This window comes from Megalobrama amblycephala, linkage group LG5 (genome assembly GCF_018812025.1).
Source record: "Megalobrama amblycephala isolate DHTTF-2021 linkage group LG5, ASM1881202v1, whole genome shotgun sequence".
NCBI lineage: Eukaryota > Metazoa > Chordata > Actinopteri > Cypriniformes > Xenocyprididae > Megalobrama > Megalobrama amblycephala.
Window position 1 is genome coordinate 35,946,140 of NC_063048.1, and position 17,487 is coordinate 35,963,626.

General features: G+C 34.6%; 1 protein-coding gene across 7 annotated transcripts in view; it reads right to left on the bottom strand.

The window, feature by feature from the left end:
* LOC125269224 (ryanodine receptor 3) overlaps positions 1–17,487 on the bottom strand; it is a 152,716-nt gene that overhangs the window by 5,779 nt on the left and 129,450 nt on the right. For 4 of the 7 annotated variants that reach the window (XM_048192088.1, XM_048192092.1, XM_048192091.1 and 1 more), the window contains 19 exons: positions 17,405–17,422; positions 14,642–14,722; positions 14,470–14,558; positions 14,271–14,399; positions 12,574–12,678; positions 12,117–12,198; positions 10,482–11,011; positions 5,920–6,699; positions 5,750–5,808; positions 5,499–5,664; positions 4,941–5,027; positions 4,560–4,745; positions 4,351–4,481; positions 4,196–4,238; positions 816–943; positions 648–708; positions 431–577; positions 217–351; positions 1–7 (listed from right to left, as the gene is read on the bottom strand). The exon at positions 1–7 is cut by the window's left edge and continues 150 nt beyond it. In XM_048192088.1, the coding sequence (XP_048048045.1) occupies positions 1–7; positions 217–351; positions 431–577; positions 648–708; positions 816–943; positions 4,196–4,238; positions 4,351–4,481; positions 4,560–4,745; positions 4,941–5,027; positions 5,499–5,664; positions 5,750–5,808; positions 5,920–6,699; positions 10,482–11,011; positions 12,117–12,198; positions 12,574–12,678; positions 14,271–14,399; positions 14,470–14,558; positions 14,642–14,722; positions 17,405–17,422 (2,964 nt within the window). The remainder of the gene's footprint in view (positions 8–216; positions 352–430; positions 578–647; positions 709–815; positions 944–4,195; positions 4,239–4,350; positions 4,482–4,559; positions 4,746–4,940; positions 5,028–5,498; positions 5,665–5,749; positions 5,809–5,919; positions 6,700–10,481; positions 11,012–12,116; positions 12,199–12,573; positions 12,679–14,270; positions 14,400–14,469; positions 14,559–14,641; positions 14,723–17,404; positions 17,423–17,487) is intronic. The other 3 variants (XM_048192094.1, XM_048192089.1, XM_048192093.1) reach the window with 1 other exon arrangement.

Genomic DNA, 17,487 nt, shown 5'->3' on the forward strand with positions numbered 1-17,487 from the left:
GATAACACTGACACACACACACACACGCCAGTTTACATGTGACATCATTACTCCAGTGTCACATGATCCTCCAGAATCATTCTAAACTTCATATTGGTGCTAAAACTGCTATTTTACATTGTACAAATATTTAAAACATTTAAATTTAAAATGCAGACTTATAGAGCAGAAGAGACTCCATTCAAAAACACTTAGAACATGAATCCCATCACTCACCGTCATCATATCATCACATTTCATATCAGGCTCATCCTCATCGCCGCTCTTGTTGTAGAACTTGCGGAAAAAGTTGAACGCCACGACGGTGTAGAGATACACGACCACAGCGAGCAGCCCGACCGTCAGCACCAGCTGAGAGAAACACACAAACACATGAAAGAAAGCAGAACATCACACCCGGAGCGAAGGAGGCCGGCAGTGGGAGTCGAACCTGTTTGCCATTGTGCGTGACGGAGGACAGGATGGTCCGCAGGGTCTTGAATCCCATGGCAATATCCAGCAGGTGGGCGGCAAAGAAGAAATTATTATAGTGTCCCAGGATGGACATGGTGGTGTACCAGACCAGATACAGGAACGACTGCAACGACAGAACGAGGCGTCAGCGATCATGTGACCTCATCAAGCTCATGAAGCAGTGCAACACTCACGTTATCTGTGAAGACCACGCCCAGCTTCCACACGTGATACTTGGTGTCGATGGAGCTCAACCTGAAGAGCAAATAATTAATTAAATAATAAATAAATAAAATTAAACCCCGCCCAAAAATAAAATTAAACATGCAGTTTGATGCAGAATGATTGAAGGTGTTCCTGACCAGGACAGCAGCGAGGCGTCTTTCATGACTGTCTCTTCTGTCGGGTTGAAGTCCAAAGCGCTTTTATCCAATCCCAGCAGCTCAGCGATGCGCTCGGCTCCGTAAAGATCTCCGTACTTGTTTATAACCTGCGGCGACACACAATAAAATCAACAATGTGACGAGACAATGATCCTGAAGACCTGAACGCTCACAAGAGCATTGAATAAAACAGCACTCGTGCGATATCACGCCCGTTACTCGTGCGATATTGCTCTTGTTACTCATGCAATATTGCTTTTGTTTCCTGTGCGATATTGCGCTCGTTACTTGTGCGATATCGCGGCCGTTACTCGTGCAATATTGCTTTTGTTTCCTGTGCGATATTGCGCTCGTTACTCGTGCGATATCGCGGCCGTTACTCGTGCGATATTGCTCTTCTTACTCGTGCGATATTGTGCGATATTGCTTTTGTTACTCGTGCGATATTGCTTTTGTTACTCGTGCGATATTGCGCTCGTTACTCGTGCGATATTGCTTTTGTTTCCTGTGCGATATTGCGCTCGTTACTCGTGCAATATCGCGGCCGTTACTCGTGCGATATTGCTCTTGTTACTCGTGCGATATTGCGCTCATTACTCGTGCTATATTGCTCTTCTTACTCGTGCGATATTGTGCAATATTGCTTTTGTTACTCGTGCGATATTGTGCGATATTGCTTTTGTTACTCGTGCGATATTGCGCTCGTTACTCGTGCGATATTGCGCTCGTTACTCGTGCGATATTGCACTTCTTACTCGTGCGATATTGCTTTTGTTACTCGTGCGATATTGCGCTCATTACTCGTGCGATATTGCGCTCATTACTCGTGCTATATTGCTCTTCTTACTCGTGCGATATTGCTTTTGTTACTTGTGCGATATTGTGCGATATTGCTTTTGTTACTCGTGCGATATTGCGCTCGTTACTCGTGCGATATTGCTCTTCTTACTCGTGCGATATTGCTTTTGTTACTCGTGCGATATTGCGCTCGTTACTCGTGCGATATTGCGCTCGTTACTCGTGCGATATTGCTCTTCTTACTCGTGCGATATTGCTTTTGTTACTCGTGCGATATTGCGCTCATTACTTGTGCGATATTGCGCTCATTACTCGTGCGATATTGCGCTCATTACTCGTGCTATATTGCTCTTCTTACTCGTGCGATATTGCTTTTGTTACTCGTGCGATATTGCTTTTGTTACTCGTGCGATATTGCGCTCGTTACTCGTGCGATATTGCTCTTCTTACTCGTGCGATATTGCTTTTGTTACTCGTGCGATATTGTGCGATATTGCTTTTGTTACTCGTGCGATATTGCTTTTGTTACTCGTGCGATATTGCGCTCATTACTCGTGCTATATTGCTCTTCTTACTCGTGCGATATTGCTTTTGTTACTCGTGCGATATTGTGCGATATTGCTTTTGTTACTCGTGGGATATTGTGCGATATTGCTTTTGTTACTCGTGCGATATTGTGCGATATTGCTTTTGTTACTCGTGGGATATTGTGCGATATTGCTTTTGTTACTCGTGCGATATTGTGCGATATTGCTTTTGTTACTCGTGGGATATTGTGCGATATTGCTTTTGTTACTCGTGCGATATTGTGCGATATTGCTTTTGTTACTCGTGGGATATTGCGCTCATTACTCGTGCGATATTGCTCTTCTTACTCGTGCGATATTGCTTTTGTTACTCGTGCGATATTGCGCTCGTTACTCGTGCGATATTGCTTTTGTTACTCATGCGATATTGCGCTCATTACTCGTGCTATATTGCTCTTCTTACTCGTGCGATATTGTGCGATATTGCTTTTGTTACTCGTGCGATATTGTGCGATATTGCTTTTGTTACTCGTGGGATATTGCACTTGTTACTCGTGCGATATTGCTCTTCTTACTCGTGCGATATTGTGTGATATTGCTTTTGTTACTCGTGCGATATTGTTCGATATTGCTTTTGTTACTCGTGCGATATTGCTTTTGTTACTCATGCGATATTGCGCTCATTACTCGTGCGATATTGGGCTCGTTACTTGAGCGATATTGCCCCCGTTACTCGTGCGATATTGCTTTTGTTACTCGTGCGATATTGCTTTTGTTACTCGTGCGATATTGCGCTCATTACTCGTGCTATATTGCTCTTCTTACTCGTGCGATATTGTGCGATATTGCTTTTGTTACTCGTGCGATATTGTGCGATATTGCTTTTGTTACTCGTGGGATATTGTGCGATATTGCTTTTGTTACTCGTGCGATATTGTGCGATATTGCTTTTGTTACTCGTGGGATATTGTGCGATATTGCTTTTGTTACTCGTGCGATATTGTGCGATATTGCTTTTGTTACTCGTGGGATATTGCGCTCGTTACTCGTGCGATATTGCTCTTCTTACTCGTGCGATATTGTGCGATATTGCTTTTGTTACTCGTGCGATATTGCGCTCGTTACTCGTGCGATATTGCTTTTGTTACTCATGCGATATTGCGCTCATTACTCGTGCTATATTGCTCTTCTTACTCGTGCGATATTGTGCGATATTGCTTTTGTTACTCGTGCGATATTGTGCGATATTGCTTTTGTTACTCGCGGGATATTGCGCTCGTTACTCGTGCGATATTGCTCTTCTTACTCGTGCGATATTGTGCGATATTGCTTTTGTTACTCGTGCGATATTGCGCTCGTTACTCGTGCGATATTGCTTTTGTTACTCATGCGATATTGCGCTCATTACTCGTGCTATATTGCTCTTCTTACTCGTGCGATATTGTGCGATATTGCTTTTGTTACTCGTGCGATATTGTGCGATATTGCTTTTGTTACTCGTGGGATATTGCACTCGTTACTCGTGCGATATTGCTCTTCTTACTCGTGCGATATTGTGTGATATTGCTCTTCTTACTCGTGCGATATTGTGTGATATTGCTTTTGTTACTCGTGCGATATTGTTCGATATTGCTTTTGTTACTCGTGCGATATAGCGCGCGTTACTCGTGCGATATTGCTTTTGTTACTCATGCGATATTGCGCTCATTACTCGTGCGATATCGCTCTCGTTACTCGTGCGATATTGGGCTCGTTACTCGTGCTATATTGCTCGTTACTTGTGCGATATTGCTTTTGTTACTTGTGCGATATTGCGCTCATTACTTGTGCGATATTGTACTTGTTACTCGTGTGATATTGTTCTCATTACTCGTGCGATAATGCTTAACTATATCATGAGCATTTTGCCCTGACATCTTGAATTTTAGGGTCATTCTAACTACATTCTATTTTTGTTGTATTGTGTTGTATATTTTGTTCTGAAATGTTGATTCATGAGATTCATCCTTCATATTCTCAATCCTTCACTCTTACCTTCCGTTTGACAAATTTGTCCCAGTAGTTGTTGGGGAAAGACCTGCGCGAAGCAGAAAAAACATGTTTAATTCTTCTTGTTACTGGAACACACTATTGGATTCTCCTCCCATCATAAAGAGCAGTGTTAAGTAAGTCATATCAGCTGAACTCACGGGGTGTTGATGACGAGTCGGTCCCATTGGCCCTTAATATCGTCATCAGACGGTTGTTCAGTGATGTAGAGCCCGTCAAACTCCAGCTTGCGCGCAATCTCCTTCTCACGCTTAAACACCACCAGCGGCACCTGAGCAAACACAGGTTCAGTCCATCATAACACAGCATTATGAACTCTGTGAACTCGGGTTTGTGGGTAATCTCCTACCTTCAGATAGTAATATCCCAGCACACAGAGGAAGGAGATGAGGGTGTGCATGACGGCGAGGAAGCGGAGGGTCGGTGCCATGTAACCGCTGCTCTCTTGAAGAACAAAATACTCCACCACACCTTCATCCTCGTCTTCCTCACGCCGCGTCCACGGGTCCACATCATCCGAATCCTCACCGGTCACCTTCACACACACATTTATGGATGGGTTTTTAATGATTTCTTTGTAATTTTTTGATACAGGATGAGAAAAGAAAATTACTAAATAGTACTTTACAAAAGGGAGGTAATGATGAAAATAAATAACCAAATAAAAAAATGAACATTTGAGTCTATAGTGAAGAAATAATGTGTTTAAAGAGCAAATAAGAACATCAACCTTGTAGAAGAGCAGGATGAAGTTGATGGCAAACGCCACAAACAGAGCCAGGAAACGCAGGTTGTAGAAGTTTCTGGCCAGATAATTCTGAAAACAGAGTTATATTTAGCGTTTAGTGTCAGCAGTGAATCTCTTCAGTCTGACCAGACCTCTTACGCCCATCATCAGTGTAATGGACGGAAACATGCGTCATGTACATGAGTCACACGTTAGAGAAGGTGAATGAGTAGCTGCACAGACCTTCAGCAAACTCAGTTTCCCATCCAAACTTTCTGAAGCACCTTTCAGGACTATTCAAGCTGCTCTGGAGCGATTCATGTTCAGACAAAATGCTCTTCAAATAAATGTGTCTCTTATGAGGATTGTGTGGAATTAGTCATGAGTTTCAGGTCTTTGTTATTCTCAGAAGGTGATGCATTCGTCAGATGCTTTTATCTAAAGCGATTCTTAGTGTACTTCCACTTAAAGGGAATGCTTTTAACATCTAATATATATAAAAAAAAAAGTAATAAATGATCTTTCCAATCATGTTAATCTGACGTTCCTCCTAAAGCTCACCAGGGTTTTGGTCTGATAGACGTCGAGACCCGCTAAGAATGCCGCCATGAAGGCTTCGGCCGGCTCCTTCCTCTGGCCGCATCTCTTCTTCAGCGGCTTCTTCTCTTCTTCCGACATATTCTCCTTCTTCCCCTTATCCTGGTCTTTCTTCTCTCCGTCCTCGACGCTGGCGATGTGAACACAGACACTCATTAATGTGAGAGAAGATCTGAACAGGCACAAACACACTGAGCTTCTCCTCAAACACTCACTCGGCCTTCTCCGATTCGGATTTGCTCTCAGACTCGGCGGTCTGTTTAGTAGCGGCTTCCTGTACAGAAAACATAAAAAACAGATATTTTAAATTGTAATAATAATTCACATTTTTACTGTATGTTTGATACAGTATACAAGAGACTTAGCATTAAATCCACTGGCAGACCTGAGCCTTCTTCTGATGGACGGCGCTGGCTAAAGATGGAGTGTCCACACCGACCACCTCGGACACGTCTCCCAGCCCCGGCTCCATGCCATGCTTCCCTCCTTCTCTCCTGGGCTGGATGTTCATCAGCTCCGTCATGAGGTCCACCTCGGCCTGGTCTCCCGCTGCCATGCGTCCGAGCTCGGCCACCGAGGACATGTCGCAGTACTCCAGCTTCTCCATCTCAAGAACATCTCCGTGGATCCCGAACTGCGTGGGATCGGGCATGTTTCCCAGAATGTCGGTCACTTTCATGTTCTTGGCTCCTTCCACCAGGCCGCCGCCGAACAACGTGGACCAGAGGATGTGGAAAAAGCCCCAGACCAGGTTGTAAAGAGAGCAGAATATCCCGGTGAAGATGATCCAGAAGAAGAAGAAGAATCCTCGAATCATCTCCCGGAAGCTCATCTTCCTCAGTTTACGGTACTGTCTCTTCATGCTCCTGAAGGTCAGCAGCTGACGGAGGTTGGAGAGGCTCTTCCTCATGGAGACGCAGGCCAGAGCGAACGCTGAGGAAGACTCCAGCGCGCCGTCTTCCTCGTCCTCCTCCAGCTCCACGCTCTGAGCATCGTCATCATCTTCCTCCTCTTGTCTCTCAGCGGCATCCGGCTCGGAGATCAGCGACGCCAACTGCATCTCGAAGATGGTGTCCTCGCAGAAGTTGACGAACAGCTCCATCTTCTCAGATTCTCCACCCTCGTTGACGACGTCGAAGATGAACTGGCGCTTGGACTCTTTTACCTGCGGTTTAAAATATACTTATTATTCAGTAATAATATCGATTTGACTGCACTGTGATTAATGGATGAGAACAACATTTGAACTGAATTGATCTAAATAAAGACACTATTGTCTTCTGAAGAGCTGCTTTACAGCAGAAATGTCATAATTGATGAATTTTGCAACATCGACACTGTTATTGAAATTAATTAAATTAACATCGAAAACTAGTTTCATAATTGATGATTTTTGCAACATTGGTAGTTATTGAACTGAATTAGCATTGAAAATTTGTTTCATAGTTGATGAATTTTGCAACATTAAGACTGTTATTGAACAGAATTGAATTACATTTAAATTTGTTTCATAGTTGATTTTGCGACTGACTGTTATTGAACTGAACTGAATAAACATTGAAATTTGTTTCATAACTGATTAATTTTGCGACATTGACACTTATTGAAATGAATTAAATTGACATCGAAAACTAGTTTCATAATTGATGAATTTTGCAACAATGGCAGTTATTGAACTGAATTAACATCATTGAGAATTTGTTATATAGTTGATGAATTTTGCAAAATTAAGACTGTTATTGAACAGAATTTAATTACATTGTAAAATTAATAAATTTCACTGACACTTAAACAGATTTGAATTACATTAAAAATGTGTTTCATCATTTATGGATTTTGCAACATTGACACTTATTGAACTGAATTAACATTGAAAAATTGTCATAGTTGATGAATTTTGCAACATTAAGACTATTATTGAACAGAATTGAATTACATTGTAAAATTCATCAATTTCACTGACACTAGAATTTGTTTCATCATTGATGGATTTTGCAACATTGACACTTATTGAACTGAATTAACACTGAAAATGTTTCATAACTGAGTTTTGCAACATTGACATTGTTATTGAATTTAATTGAATCAATATAAAAATTTGTTTCATAATTGATTTTGCGACATTGGAAGTTATTGAACTGAATTAACATTGAAAATTTGTTTCATAATTGATGAATTTTGCAACTGACACTTATTGAACTGAATTAAAGCAACATCGAAATTTGTTTCATAATTGATTAATTTTGCAACTTTGACACTTATTGAACTGAATTAAAGCAACATCGAAATTTGTTTCATAATTGATGAATTTTGCAACATTGACACTGTTATTGAACTGAATTGATGCAACATTGAAATTTGTTTCATAATTGATGAATTTTGCGACTTTGACACTATTATTGAACTGAATTAAAGCAACACTGAAATTTGTTTCATAATTGATTAATTTTGCCACTGACACTTATTGAACTGAATTAAGATTGAAAATTAGTTTCATAATTGATGAATTTTGCAACATTGACACTGTTATTGAACTGAATTGATGCAACATTGAAATTTGTTTTATAATTGATTAATTTTGCAACTTTGACACTTATTGAACTGAATTAAGATTGAAAATTAGTTTCATAATTGATGAATTTTGCAACATTGACACTGTTACTGAACTGAAATGAATCAACATTGAAAATTAGTTTCATAATTGATGAATTTTGCGACTTTGACACTATTATTGAACTGAATTAAAGCAACACTGAAATTTGTTTCATAATTGATTAATTTTGCGACATTGACTTATTAAACGGAATTAAATCAACATTGAAATTTGTTTTATAATTGATTAATTCTGTGACACTATTATTTAACAGAACTGAGTCAAAATTGAAAATTAGTTTCATAATTGATGAATTTTGCAACTGACAGTTATTGAACTGAATTAAAGCAACATCGAAATTTGTTTCATAATTGATTAATTTTGCAACTTTGACACTTATTGAACTGAATTGATGCAACATTGAAATTTGTTTCATAATTGATGAATTTTGCGACTTTGACACTATTATTGAACTGAATTAAAGCAACACTGAAATTTGTTTCATAATTGATTAATTTTGCCACTGACACTTATTGAACTGAATTAAGATTGAAAATTAGTTTCATAATTGATGAATTTTGCAACATTGACACTGTTATTGAACTGAATTGATGCAACATTGAAATTTGTTTTATAATTGATTAATTTTGCAACTTTGACACTTATTGAACTGAATTAAGATTGAAAATTAGTTTCATAATTGATGAATTTTGCAACATTGACACTGTTACTGAACTGAAATGAATCAACATTGAAAATTAGTTTCATAATTGATGAATTTTGCGACTTTGACACTATTATTGAACTGAATTAAAGCAACACTGAAATTTGTTTCATAATTGATTAATTTTGCGACATTGACTTATTAAACGGAATTAAATCAACATTGAAATTTGTTTTATAATTGATTAATTCTGTGACACTATTATTTAACAGAACTGAGTCAAAATTGAAAATTAGTTTCATAATTGATGAATTTTGCAACATTGACACTATTATTGAACTGAATTAAAGCAACACTGAAATTTGTTTCATAATTGATTAATTTTGCCACTGACACTTATTGAACTGAATTAAGATTGAAAATTAGTTTCATAATTGATGAATTTTGCAACATTGACACTGTTATTGAACTGAATTGATGCAACATTGAAATTTGTTTTATAATTGATTAATTTTGCAACTTTGACACTTATTGAACTGAATTAAGATTGAAAATTAGTTTCATAATTGATGAATTTTGCAACATTGACACTGTTACTGAACTGAAATGAATCAACATTGAAAATTAGTTTCATAATTGATGAATTTTGCGACTTTGACACTATTATTGAACTGAATTAAAGCAACACTGAAATTTGTTTCATAATTGATTAATTTTGCGACATTGACTTATTAAACGGAATTAAATCAACATTGAAATTTGTTTTATAATTGATTAATTCTGTGACACTATTATTTAACAGAACTGAGTCAAAATTGAAAATTAGTTTCATAATTGATGAATTTTGCGACTTTGACACTATTATTGAACTGAATTAAAGCAACACTGAAATTTGTTTCATAATTGATTAATTTTGCGACATTGACTTATTAAACGGAATTAAATCAACATTGAAATTTGTTTTATAATTGATTAATTCTGTGACACTATTATTTAACAGAACTGAGTCAAAATTGAAAATTAGTTTCATAATTGATGAATTTTGCAACTTTGACACTTATTGAACTGAATTAAGATTGAAAATTAGTTTCAGAATTGATGAATTTTGCAACATTGATACTGTTATTGAACTGAAATGAATCAACATTGAAATCTGTTTCATAATCGATGAATTTTGAGACATTGACAGTTACTGAACTGAATTAAGATTGAAAATTTGTTTCATAATTGACTAATTTTGCGTCATTGACTGTTGTTGAACAGAATTGAATCAAAATTGAAAATTAGTTTCATAATTGATGAATTTTGCAACATTGACAGTTATTGAACTGAATTAACATTGAAAATTAGTTTCATAATTGATTAATTTTGCGACATTGACACTGTTATTGAACTGAATTGAATCAACATTGAAATTTGTTTTATAATTGATTAATTCTGCGACAGACGCTATTATTGAACAGAATTGAATCAAAATTGAAAATTAGTTTCATAATTGATGAATTGTGCATCATTGACTATTATTGAACTGAATTGAATCAACATTGAACTGAATAATGACAGTATTTTCTTTTTAGAGCTGCTTTACAGCTGAAATTGAATTTCTCTCATATGTTGCATCATTAATTATGTTATTTTCCTGTTTGTATCTGTACCGTATAAAGCGCAATAGAAATAAAGCTGACTTGACCTGTGGTTTCTCCCACTGCGTTCGGCTGGACTCGCTGATCTCGAAGTAAACCCTCTCGATTCTCTTGGCGCCGCCCATGATCTCGATGCGGCCCAGGAAGGGCTCGAAGTAGTTGAGAACGCTCTCGGCCAAGTTCAGGAAGGCGGAGAGGCGGGAATCGTGAGGCATGTGCTCCGACAGGTTGGTGAGAAGAACCGCCACGTTGAAGCCGATGTCCTTGGCGGGTTCGTGGAAGCGCTTGACGAACTCTTCGTAGTTGAACATGTCGTTCTCGTCGGCCTCGGCGCAGGACAGCAGGAACTCGATCTCGGACTGAGAGTACTGCTTCTGGTTCTCCATGGACTTCTGAAACTCCTTCTTGGAGATGAATCCTTTGCGGTCGGGGTCTTGCTCCTTGAAGTTCTCTGAGGTGGTCAGATCTTTCAGCTTGAGGAACATGTCGAAGAACTTGAGAATCATCTCCACGTTGTTGGAGGACTCCACTAGAGTGTCCACCATCTGCTTGCCGATGGTCCCGTTCACAACGTTTCCTGCGGGGGGAACGACAGGATTATTTCGCACAGGATTCAGCGTGATTATCAGGCCACGCACACACTCTAAAGTTTCAGGAGTGACCACCGCATTTAAATACAGGAGTGAATCGCCTAAATTATAGACGAAAAATGGGTTTCTACAGGTTTCATCAAATCTAATTTAATGCTTTTTAATGCCAATTTTTTTACTTTTTTTATTCCATATATATATATATATATATATATATATATATATATATATATATATATATTTTGTTGCATTGGCATTCTGCCAAGTGTCAGCCCTTTACATTTGTTTGCTTCTCTGGTGCTACCCTTTTTGTTCACATAATATATTTTATTACAGCAAAATTCCCAATAAAATTGTTTTATCTATATATTTTTTCTGGTTTTGTTGTCAGACAACATGAAATTATGACTGAAACGCGGCCCATTAAGACTACATACACGGCTCGACATTAAGCCTCGTCATTCACTTGTACGAGTAAAATAGTTGCTTGTCCAAAAAAAAAAAGGATTTTTTTTTGTGGTGTAAATATAAATGTAACATTTCTAAAGCAATATCCTTTCAGAATATTGCAGCTTTAACATATTTAAATCTGCATATTTGTGATATATTTGTGACACGATTCATGTAAAATATATGATTCATCTTCAATTTTAAATTCTTAAATTCTATCAATAAATTTAATTGGAATAAGACACTAAGGGCTGTTACCAATCAAATTAAATCATTTAGAAATTTGCAATAAAAAAAATTACAGCTGTATTAAATAATGTTATGGGATTGTAAGAAATGTTGGGGGGAAAATTATTCTTTTAAAATTTTAATTAAACCACCAGTAGGTGGCGTCAAGTAACCATCTTAATAAGTGAGTCATTGAGTCATTCATTCAAACGATTCATTCCAATGGCTGATTCATTCAAGAATGAGGCAGTTGTTCATGAATGCTTCATTGAATCTTTGACTCAACCGATTCGTTCAAAACTCTGCGTCTCAATGTGCTTCCTATCCATCCTAAAGACCCGTTATAGTATTTGGCCATTTTAATAAACCACCGTGCAGTGCTGCCATGTCCACTTAATATAAGTGTTTTTGAACCTTCCAGCAGCGACAGCATCATGACGATCATGTCCTTCTGCAGGTCCAGCAGCTCCTTCAGCAGATCAATCTGACTGGAATCCTGTGAGGAATCAAGAGGAAAGCGTGGCATTAGCATGATGAAGAGGAGAGGAACATCACAGCATGCTTTCATTTACTAGATGAAAATCTCATGCTTAATCTGCCAATCAAACACCAGCAGCTCAAGGTCTCGATCTCATCTCTGACGGTCCCGGAGGGTTCAGCTCCAGCTCGCCTGCCTGGAAGCTTCTATCTAGTTTGATTAGCTGGTCCAGGTGTTTAACTGGAGAGTCTGGACACCCCTGATGTAGACGACACGCTCGGATTGAGTTTTTAAAATGCTGTATGACTAATCCAAATGATCTAAAATAGCACTGCTCACTCTCGACAGATCAACACCAAAACATCTGGATGAAGAGTAAGAGTTGTGATGTACCTGCGACAGCTTCATCTGCATGTTGGCGAACACGTGCAGGAATCCCACGACGGCGTCCCACAGTCTGCTGTGAGCCAATCCCTGCTGGTTCCCGATACACGGACCCTGAGAGAGACACAAGGGACGAGGACACAGCTGTGAGAGAAGCAACCACTTCCTGTCACTCAGATTCATCATCATCATCATAACAACGTTCTTTATATATAGAGCACCTTTACAAGGAGCTTCGAGGCGCTTTACATCATAAACACAAAATATATCTTAAAGAATATAGAATTATAAATGTAACATAAAACTAATACAATTATAAACATGCATAATATAAATCAAATTAAAATAAACAAAATTATAAACATGCATAATAAAAAATGAAATAAAAAAATGCAATTATAAACATACATATTAATAAAATAAATACAATTATAATATGTATTAATGAAATAAAAATAAATAAAATTATAAACATGCATAATATAAAATAAGAGTAAAATAAAAATATATATAATAAATAAAAATATATACATGCATAATATAAATAAAATGAAATGAAAATACAATAAATAAAACTATAAACTTAAAATATAAATAAGATAAAAAAATAAACATTAAATTAGAATTATACACAATATAAAATATTGAATAAAACAAATTATAAAAACACACAATATAAATTAAAAAATATATATAAATGTATAATATAAAATTACACAAAACATGCATAACATAAAATAAACCACTAAAAAAAAAATCAAATAAAATTAAACATATATTAATAAAATAAAAAATAAAAAAAACTATAAACATGCATTACGTAAGTAAAATAATATATATAATAAAAAATATAAACATGCTTATAAATAAAATGAAATGATAAATAAAACTATAAACTTAAAATATCAATAAAATAAATAAAAAATATCTTAAATTATAGAATTATAAACAATATAAAAATATTGAATAAAACAAATTATAGAAAACAACATAAAAATATATAAATGTATAATATTAAATTAAACAATAAAAAATATAAACATGCATAACAAATAAAATAAAACACTAAAAAAACATTATAAACATACATAATATTAATAAAATATAATTAATACAAATGTAAACATGCATAATGTAAATAAAACTAAATAATAAATACAATAAATAAATACAACTATAAACATAAAATATTTTAATGCTTTCGATATGTATGAAAACAAAAGAAATTAAATAAGTCAAATAAAAGTGAATCTAAAAAATGTTTTAAAGGTCTAGTGTGTAAATTTTAGGAGAATCTATTGACAGTAACGCAATATAATATATATATAAAACTATGTTTTCAGTGATGTATAAAGACCGTACATAATGAACCGTTATGTTTTTATTACTTTTTTATTAGAGCCTAATTTCTATCTACATACACCATGGATCCCCTCACATGACAATTTTGTGCCGGCATGTTTCTACAGTAGCCCTAAATGGACAAATGGTTCTACTGCGGTCTCAGACGACGACATGTTTGTCCTGTGCCGGCCACCGTAACTTCTCTATGTGCTTCGAAAGGGAGGGGGAGCGGTGGACTGAGCCGTTGGTTGCAATTCGCAACATCACCACTAGATGCCGCTAAAATGTACACACCGCACCTCTAAAGGTTAAGAAATCTTTCATACGGACAACAAAAATGGAAAAATAATAGATAAAACTACCTGAATGTATTCAGTGAGCGAGTTGAAGATCTGTTTGGCCACGGCGAGCGCTTTGGAGAAGTTCCGCTGACCCGCCTCGTCCATGATGTCTTTACCGGAGTAATACCAGTAAAAGTCACTGATGGACTCCTGCAAACGCAGCACAGCATGAGCAGAGGGACGCGAGCGTCACCGACAGACGGAGGAGACGCGAGTGTACCTGCAGCCGCAGCAGATAGTCCACCGTGCTGATGATGATGTTCACCGTGGTCGTGTTCCCCGTCTGCGTCCGCAGGAAGTTCTGGAAGTCTGACAAACACACGGACGAAACACGAGTCACTCAAGCAGAAGATCACTGGTGTGATTCAGATGGTCAGCGGCTCGTTTCTCACCGTTGTTGTGTCCTTCACACAGGAGCTGCAGGAACCTGAACAGATCTTTGGTGAACTCGTCGTTCTGGAGAACTTTAGAGCCTTCGAGGAAAACAGAGACACTTCAGAGACACTTCTGAGATTTCTAGACGGCTCCTGCCATCTCAAACACTACTAACTGATTATTATCACAATTATAGGCATACGTAATATAAATACAATAAAATAAAGCATTAATAATACATAAAACAAAACTATAAATAAATAAAATATAAATAAAAGATAACTGTTAAAAATAAAATAAAATTATAAAATAATTAAAAAAATAAATAAAATAAAACAATAAAAAATAAATAAAATGATAAACAATAAAATAAAGCATTAATAATAAATAAAACAAAACCATAAATAAATAAAAATTAAATAAATAAATTAAAAAATAAATAAAATAAAACAATAAAAAATAAATAAAATGATAAACATACATAATATAAATAAAATAATAATACATTTTTAAACATACAACACAAATGATAAGGCAATAAAAAATACAAACATAGATAATATAAATAAAATAAAATAAATAAATGATAAACATGCATAATATAAATAACATAAAACAAAATAAAACAAAATTGAAATATTAAACATTCAAAAATAAAATAAAACAAAAACTGATAAACGTACATAATATAAATAAAATATTAAATAAAAAAATAAATAAAATGATCAACATACATAAAATAAAATAATAAATACAATTATTAACATGATATAAATAAAATACAAATAATGAATAAAATTAAATTATAAACAAAATATAAATAAAATAATAATAATAAATTTGTCAACATTCAAAAAATAAATAATAAAACAAAAATATATAAACATAATATAAATAAAATAAATCAATAATAAATAAAATGAAATGATAACATACATAATACAAATAAAATAAATACATTTATAAATTATAAAGCAATAAAAACAGATAATATAAATAAAAAAAATAAATAAAATGATAAACATGCATAATATAAATAAAATAAAATTGGAATAGTAAACATTCAAAAAATAAAACACACATTATAAATAAAATAATAAAAAATGAAATTATAAACAGAAAATATAAATAAATAAAATAACAAATAACTACATGATAAACATACATAATAATAAATAAAATGATATGTAAACATATAATATAAATAAAATAAAATGAAATTATAAACGCATAAAATGGATAAAAAATAATAAATTGAAATTAAAAATGTAAAAAAAGAAAAAAGTTATAAAAACAATATAAATAAAATGATAAAGAAATAGAATGATAAACAATATCAATTTGAACAAAAAAATGTAATTAAACATTCAAAATTGAGATAAAACAATATCTAAATGATTATACGCGACATTCATTCGATTAGTATGAGCTAAAGCAAATAATAATAATCATTAGAACTGTTCGTCAGCATTCAGTGTTAATGGGTTCGTTAGAAAACTCAACAGAACTTTATGTTCAACCCTGTTTTAAAATAATACTTTGATCCACAGTGTGGAATTATTTGAGAATTATAAGTCCTTTCAGTATTTTATCAGTATTCATCGTTTGTTCATGTTAGTTCACATGCATTACTAACTAAAGTCAACAACTTCTGACTGTAAATATGTTTTAGTAAATGTTGAAAGCGTCATTATAAATCGATTAGTAAATGCTCTGGAATTATTGTTCACTGTTAACTAATGAAGTTAATCTGATTGTAAAGTGTTGTAGGGTTTGAGATGATTATTAATTAATGGTAATTTGACAGATTATAAAGCCCGTTTAGGCTATAAAATTCATATATGATCATCAGAATAGAGTATGATGGTGCAGATAGATAAATTAAATTGATTTATTAAATCATTAGTAAATCATTAGTAAGAGTTTCATTTTGATTTCATTTTTAAATTATTAATTTTAAATTTTTTTGTTTATTTTAATTTGACTAATTAATTATTAGTGTTTTATTTTGTTTTTATTTTACAATTCTTTTAAATCTGACATTTTTATTTAATTAGTTATTAGTTAGTGTTTTACTTTGTTTTTATTTTAAAATTATTTAAATTTGACTTCTTTATTTAATTATTAGCATTTTATTGTTTTTATTTTAAAATTATTCATTTTAATTTGACATTAATTTAATTAATTATTAGGAAGAGTTTCATTTTGATTGATTATTTTTAAATGATCCCTTTTATTTTTACATTTTTTTTATTTTTATTGCTTATATTTTTTTAAATGTATTTAAATTTTAATTATTAGTAAATGTTTTATTTAGTTTTAATTTTAAAATGATTTTTATTTAATTATTTATTAGTAAGTGTTTTATTTTGCTTGTTTTTATTTTCAAAATTATTCATTTTAATTGCAAATTTTTATTTTTATTAGTTCACAAAGCCCAGTTTGAGAAACCCTGATCTATAAAACACAAAAACGGAAGGAAGCACATTTTTAGGGTTGATTTAAAGCACGTCCTCAGGGAATATACTAAACATTCAGGGGTTTCAAAGCAATCGTTCATTAGTGTGTGAGTTTAACACCATCTGCACATAAAGCACTTATTCAGAACAGCAAGATGAGCGAGAAATACAGAGAGAGAGAGAGAGAGGGGATCAGCAGACGTCAGTGGGGTTGACTTCCTGTCACATGACACATGCAGTCAGACACGCATTCAGACGGACGGACGGACGGACAGACAGGAGCAGCGATGGACACAGAGAGAATCTGAACCGTGTATTTACCGCGCTCCCTCACGTTGACTGCCACCGATGACAAAAGAATGACAAGAAGAAAGAAATCAACATAGAAAAACAGCAGACATAAG